Source organism: Grammomys surdaster, unplaced genomic scaffold (genome assembly GCF_004785775.1).
Source record: "Grammomys surdaster isolate TR1022 unplaced genomic scaffold, NIH_TR_1.0 125984, whole genome shotgun sequence".
Lineage (NCBI taxonomy): Eukaryota > Metazoa > Chordata > Mammalia > Rodentia > Muridae > Grammomys > Grammomys surdaster.
The window spans coordinates 4,238,963-4,245,921 of record NW_021620800.1 but is presented as its reverse complement, the minus strand read 5'-3'; the positions used below and the strand labels follow the sequence as shown (position 1 = coordinate 4,245,921).

General features: G+C 48.8%; 1 protein-coding gene across 1 annotated transcript in view; it reads right to left on the bottom strand.

Annotated features, from left to right (window-relative positions):
* Positions 1–1,038: 1,038 nt before the first annotated feature.
* Wtip (WT1 interacting protein) overlaps positions 1,039–6,959 on the bottom strand; it is a 23,554-nt gene continuing 17,633 nt past the window's right edge. The window contains exon 9 of the mRNA XM_028754202.1: positions 1,039–1,816. Coding sequence (XP_028610035.1) covers positions 1,676–1,816 — 141 coding nt within the window. The 3' untranslated portion in view covers positions 1,039–1,675. The remainder of the gene's footprint in view (positions 1,817–6,959) is intronic.

Genomic DNA, 6,959 nt, shown 5'->3' with positions numbered 1-6,959 from the left:
GGATGGATGGATGGATGGATGGATGGATGGATGGATGGATGGATGGAGAGAGAGAGAACAGAGACAAACCAAAGGCTTTGCTGAGAAGGGAAACAAAAGACCAGTGTACCTGGCCCTAGATGGGGTCAGCGGCACCTTCTGCTCTCATGGCTACTGTGACTGTCCCAGTCAGAGGTAGCAAACCTCAGTTACTACAAAGGGAGACGCTGACTCAAAAAGAAATAAACAAGCAGCAAAACCAAACAAAAAGCAGCCACAACAGAAGCAGCAGCACTATGGCTGACACGATTCAGACAACAGCACTCGGACAGGACTGGGTGCTGATGGTATTCCCGGCCAGAGCCATACGGAAGGCACAGGTTCTTACTGCCTAAAATGTAGGTGATAGGAGATTCAGCTGGGCTCCCCCCAGGGACTCACCTCCAGGAGCAGATGACCTATAAAAGGCCTGCCTGACACCTGACACCCCAGCGCTCACTGGAGTGTTCTCCCTCCCTCCCCCCACACACACACAATTTAAACTCTTTAATAATGATTTAAAAAAAATGAACAGCCGGGCGGTGGTGGCGCACGCCTTTAATCCCAGCACTTGGGAGGCAGAGACAGGTGGATTTCTGAGTTCGAGAGTTCGAGGCTAGCCTGGTCTACAGAGTGAGGTCCAGGACAGCCAGGGCTACACAGAGAAACCCTGTCTCCAAAAACAAAAACAAAAACAAAAAAAAAAAAAATGAACAAAGCAACAGCTAACAGTTTCCACCGGTCTCTCTCCCTTTCTGCCCTCGGCCCTCATGGCTCTGCTCCCGTCTGTCTGCCTCTACCTCTTCTCCAAGCCCTCACTCCACTCCCTTCCCCTGAATAAGCCCCCTTATACCAGATCTGTTACATGGCATGGTTTCTCAGGGGGACACCTTAGCGTGGGCCCACCAGGTGCCCCACCCACCCCACTCCCTGCCAATTATATTTCATAACACTATCTCCATGGTACACAAATGTGTTTCCATGAGCAAGTCTGCTGTGAATGAGAAATAACTACCATGGTTCACGTTTTTTAGAAGAAAACTATATTCTTTTAAAGAAAACGCAAACATCCTCCAGGGGGGAAACTTAATTTAAGTCAGATGTATGCTTTGGTAGTGTAGCCTGATACAGTGGGCACAGATGTTCCTGGGCAGGGTCTGCAGGGAGCCCCGTGTGCCCCACCCCCTCGGCTCCTGGGTCTTCTGAGGTTGGGGATACTGGAAAAGCACCTCAAGCCAGGATCCAGAGAGGCGGAGAACTGCAGCTGAAAATACCCATCAAGGCCAAATCGTGGTATTTCCCAGGTTGTCAATGTTCCCTGGCTCTGTGGTCGCACACAAATAAGGCACCGGTCCCCCACCGACTCCAAGACCCTCCAATCCCTGCCATGGGAGCTGAAACCAGGTGGAGGAAGTAGTCTGTGGTGCAGGTGTCCCGGAATCCAGCAGGGAAAGTGAGGCACAGAAGGTGAATAAATAGAAATCGCTTCTTTGTTGCGGGGGTCCCGCCCCTGCGGAGGGACAGCAGCTGGGAGTGGGGTTGGGGGAGGAGGGAAATCGCTTCTTTGTTTCGGGGTCCGGCCCCTGCAGAAGGGACAGCAGCTGGGAGTGGGGTTGGGGGAGGAGGGTGGATCACTCCTCTCTCTGATGCCTGCTTCTCAGAGCTCAGTCACATGCACAGCAGGTGAGGGGAGTGGGCCCTGTCCAAGGCGCCTCAGGTGGCAGCGACGGCAGAGCAGGTGCCCCTCCAGGGGGTAGCAGCGGCGCCCCTCTTCCCCGCTCAGCTGCAGCCCGCAGTCCTGCAGAAGGAAAAACACAACTCTGAACCCCAGCAAGCAGGAGGCAGGGCATCCTCACCAATGGGACAATGGGGTTGGGGCAGGTATGGCGGCTGGGCAAGTCCAGTCTCCAGGACAGGGCAGGGATGGGTAGTAACTGTGGGCTCAGCCTGATAAGCTACTGTGGGTTTTTTCTTTGTTTTTGAAACAGGATCTCGGCCGGGCGGTGGTGGCACACGCCTTTAATCCTAGCACTTGGGAGGCAGAGGCAGGCGGATTTCTGAGTTCGAGGCCAGCCTGGTCTACAGAATGAGTTCCAGGACAGCCAGGGCTATACAGAGAAACCCTGTCTCGAAAAACCAAAAAAAAAAAAAAGAAACAGGATCTCTCTATACCTGTCCTGGAATTCACTCTGTAGACCAGGCTGGCCTCCAAATCACAGAGATCCACCTGCCTCTGCCTCCCAAGTGCTGGGATTAAAGGCGGCACCACTATGCCTAATCTTCACAGCTATGGTTTTTAAGAACGAGGTGCGTGGGGGTGGGGGTTGTTGGAACATTGGCTCAGCAAAAAGAACTTGCTCCACAACCTGAACACCACAGTTCAATACCTTTGTACCCACAGAACAAGCCAGACACTCACCAACTCCAACTCCAGTCCTGACTCTGTTCTCCACACACAGAGGCATGGATACTTTCCCTGTGTGTCTGTGCCTGGGTGTATGTGTGTCTCTCTCTCATACACACACATACACACACACACACACGCACACAAACTGTAAACCCTTTAATAATGATTAGAAAAAAACGAACAACGCAACAGTTAACAGCCAGGTGTGGTAGCACATCTGTAATCCCAGCACTTCAGTGGCAGAAACAGAAGCAGAAATTCAAGTTCCAGGTCAGCCATTGCTACATAGCAAGAGGGTGTCTCAAAGGACAAAATTCCCGGCACATTTATCAGACAGTGACCCCAAGAGGCTGAAGTAGGAGACAGGGTTTGAGTCCAGCCTAGGCTATCAAACTAATCGAAAGGCTGGAGAGCTAGCTCAGCAACAGAGTGCTGATAGCACATGCAGGATTTGTCCCCCAGTGCAGACACACAGGGAGTTCTAAGACAGCCAGGGCCACATGGAGAGACCCTATTTCACAAAACCAAAGAAACAAGAAAAGGGAGGCTTGATCCCTTGTCCAAGGAGGAAGTGGCTGAACGATTAAAGAGATTTGGGGGGGGGGTATGTCCTCGATGGGTCTCCAGAACTTTGACCTCTTTTTTTTTCATATACATGTTATTTGTATGAGTGTGGGTATGCCATGGCATGTCTGTGGAGGTCAGAGGGCAACCTGCAGAAATGAGTTGCCTCTCTATGTGGGTCCTAGGGATCGAATTAAGATCCTAAGACTTAGCTCTGGTGGTTTGAATAGGTTCGGTCCCTATAGATTCATTCATGTGTTTGAATATGTGGCCACAGGGAATAGCATTATTTGGAGGTGTGGCCTTATTGGAGTAGGTGTGGCCTTGTTGGAGGAAGTGTGTCACTGTGGGCTCTGAGGTCACCGTAGCTCAGGCTCCGCCCAGTATGTTTGGATCAGGATGTAGAACTCTTGGCTCCTCCAGCACTTCGTCTCCCTGGACACTGCCTTGCTTCTCCCATGAGGATAATGAACTAAACCTCTCAAACTGTAACCAGCCCCAATTAAATGCTTGCCTTTGTAAGAGCTGCCTTGGTCACGGTGTCTCTTCACAGTAATGAAAACCCTAAGACAGAAGTTGGACCCGGCTGTTGCTGTGCTAGGGCTGACTGCACTTTTGTTTGGAGGAATGTGGACTTGGGGACTCTGGAAAGCAGTGGAGTGCTTTAAGTGGGCCTTAACGGACTGTCCTGGTAGAGTATGGGAGACATCGGTGATGAGGGTGATTTCAACTCTGCAGGGCTGGCTGAGGGGAGGTTTCAGAGGAGAATTTCAGTGTGCAGCCTAGAGATCATTCTCGTGATATTTTGGTGAAGAATGTGGCTACTTTTTGCCCTTGTCTGAGGATCGCCGGGGACTAAAATGAAGAGATTTAGATTAATTATATTAAGAAAGGAAATCTCAAAACAGCCTAGCATAGATTCTGTCCTGTGGGTTATTCTTACAAGTAGTACTTTGATCAAGTATAGCAAGCATAGAAAAGAAAAATACAAAATTTATGGTTTAAGTAATGGAGCTGAAATCTGTGTTCATGGAGATAAACAGATTAAGGGATCTCAGGGCAAAACCCCACTCTCCTAAGCTTACTGTTTATGCATCTGAAGTTGTACGAGAGACAGTTACATCATGTTAGGCATTATTATTACCTGGTTATTGTTCTCACTTGGATATAAGGAGATACGATTGTATGTCAAATTGACAAGGGATGGATTGTGAGGGCTATATCTGGAGTGAACTACAACCCAGAAACGGTAGTATACACCTTTAACCCCAGCAGACAGGGGCAAGCAGATCTCTCAGTTCAAGGCCAGCCTGGTACAGAGCAGATTCCAGGTAAACAAAAGCCTAGGTCCAAGCATGTTGGAATACACCTTTAACCCCAGCACTCAGGCAACAGACCATGCAGATCTCTGAATAAGATGAAACAGAACAAGGGGCCATGTTCCAGCCCCCAGCAAGCAGCAGAACTCAGCAGCTTCCGCCACGTGGCTTTGGCTTCAGAATCAAGAATAGAAGGGATTACTGGGACAACTGATGCCGGTTAACTGAGCCTAAGAAACTATCAGTGACTAAGAAGAGACTGGCATCACTGGGGTGAAATCTTCTGGAAGTGTTTTCAAAGGAGCTGTGTTCCAGAGATAGCCAAGGCTGCACCTCATGCTGCAGCTGGGTGTGATAATGTGTAGGAAACACCCAGGTGGTACTTGTTTTGAAGGCATGAAGGGGTCACAGACAGCAGCTGAGGCTCAGCACCGTGAAAGGCCAGGGAAGGCCATTGGTTGTGGAAAGCTCTTGGTGCCGCTTCTAGGAAATTAGTGAGAATATTTACATTGGGCTAGGACAAGAAAATAGGCTCAAGAAAAATAGAGTTGAGGAATGTGTTCACTGCATCTTGATCATCTTGGTAAGTCCCTACAAACAGTTCCCACTAGACTTCTGTTTATGCCTTGTTTGTTCCCTGACCTAGAACTGACCTTATTCTTTGCATGAACTTAGAATGGTAAAAAAGCAACTTGGGATAATAAGAACTTGCTTCAGCACTTGCTGGAGTCATGCTATCGTGCGGTCTAATTGTCTTTTTAATTTCATCCTCACTCCCATCCTCTAGACCCTGTTGACTGACGGAGCGGGCTTGGTCAACTGGTGAAGGTGCAGCCTCAGTTGCACTTGATGGCCCAGGACTGAAGGGGTCATGCAAAGAGGCTGAGGCTTGGCACCATGAAGAGAGCCTATGAGAGGCTACTGGTAAAAGTGCAGCCTGGTTTCAGGGGAGGACCCCAGTGTACTGAAGAGCCAGTACCATGGGATGACCACCAAGAACAGCAAGCAGCAGTGGAATGGAGTCAACCAGAACAGAGAGTGCTGTGTTAGAGCCCAGATGATCATATGTGGATCCCAGACATTGGGAAGTTGAAGTTGCCTTGGAGACCCCAAGATGTCAGAGCTGTCAGAGCTGTGGTATCTGAAGAAAGCTGCTAACAGGGAGTGGAACCAGCCCAATAGAAAGAATTGTGTTGCAGTCAACAAAGATGAAAGGAGTTGGACATCAGACATGGAGATGCAGAGTGTGGAATTTGACCAGCTGTTTTTTGATGTTCTTTGGTCCAGTATTTCCTCACTGCTATCTTTTGGAATACTAATGTATATCCTGTGATGTTGGAAGTAGCTGCTTTTTTATTTTGGTTTTGATTCTATAGGAGATTAACAGTTAAAAGATTATATGAGTATCAGAAGAGACTTTGAACTCTGCAACATTTTTGAGACTATGGTAGATTATGAAGTTGAACTACATGCGTTCTGCATTCTGCATTCTGGCTCCAAGCCTATGGGGGCCAGGAAGTGGAATGTGGTGGTTTGAATAGGCCTGGCATCCCATAGACTCGTGTGTTTGAATGCTTTATTGGAGTAGGTGTGGCCTTGTTGGAGGGAGTGTCTCACTGTGTAGGTGGGCTTTGAGGCCTCCTATGCTCAGGCTCTGCACAATTAAGTGTTTGCCTTTATAAGAGTTGCCTTGTCATGGTGTCCTCTTACAGCATTAAACCCTAACTAAGACAGAAGTAGATGTTGTTTCCTGTTAAGTCATCTCAAAGGCCTCACCAGCCCCTCTCTTCCTCACTCTTTTAGATTCCAGTTATGAGGTAAGCAGCTTTGGTTGCATCACAGGGCCAAAGCAATGCAGCCAATCCACCATCATGGGATAAACCTCGAACTGAGTAAAATAAACTTTTACTTGTTAAGTTGGTGCCTTCAGGGTCTGTTACAGTAACAGGGACTGACAGCATGTTGCCCTCTATAGAATCTGATGGCCACACCCAGTCACCTCCCAAAGCCATCCCCATCCCCACTGTCCCTCGACTCAACCAGCTTCCTCATGGGTCCCTCCCTGTAACTCCCCCTCTTCCACAATTACATGTAATTTGCTGACATTTTGTTTGGTGAGCTAGGGTTGACATGTAGCCTAGCTAGCCTTCAATTTGCAATGTAACAGTCTCAGCACCTTGAGTGCTGGGATTATCGGAATGCCGTGTATGGAGGCTCAGCCCTGTAAACCCTGCACTCAGGAAGCTAAGGCAGTTAAGAGTACAAGTTCTAGGGCTGGGCACCTTTAACCCCAGCACTCAGGAGGCAGAGGCAGGTAGATCTCCCAATTTGAGGCCAGCCTGATCTACATTAGGACAGCCAGAGCTACACAATGAAACCCTATCTTGAAAAACTATAGAGTACAAGTTCTGGGCCAGCCTGAGCTACACAACCAAGTTCTGAGCCAGCCTGGGCTATGCAGAGTTTCTGTCTTAAACATAAAACAAAAAATCCAGTAGAATCTTTTCTCTCCCTGCTGCCCTAGGGGAGTCGGCACTCTGTGGCCCATAGCCAACCTCTGGCAGCTTCACCAGCAATATAAAATCACACACACACACACACACGCACACACGCACACACGCACACATACACATGCACACACACATGCACAC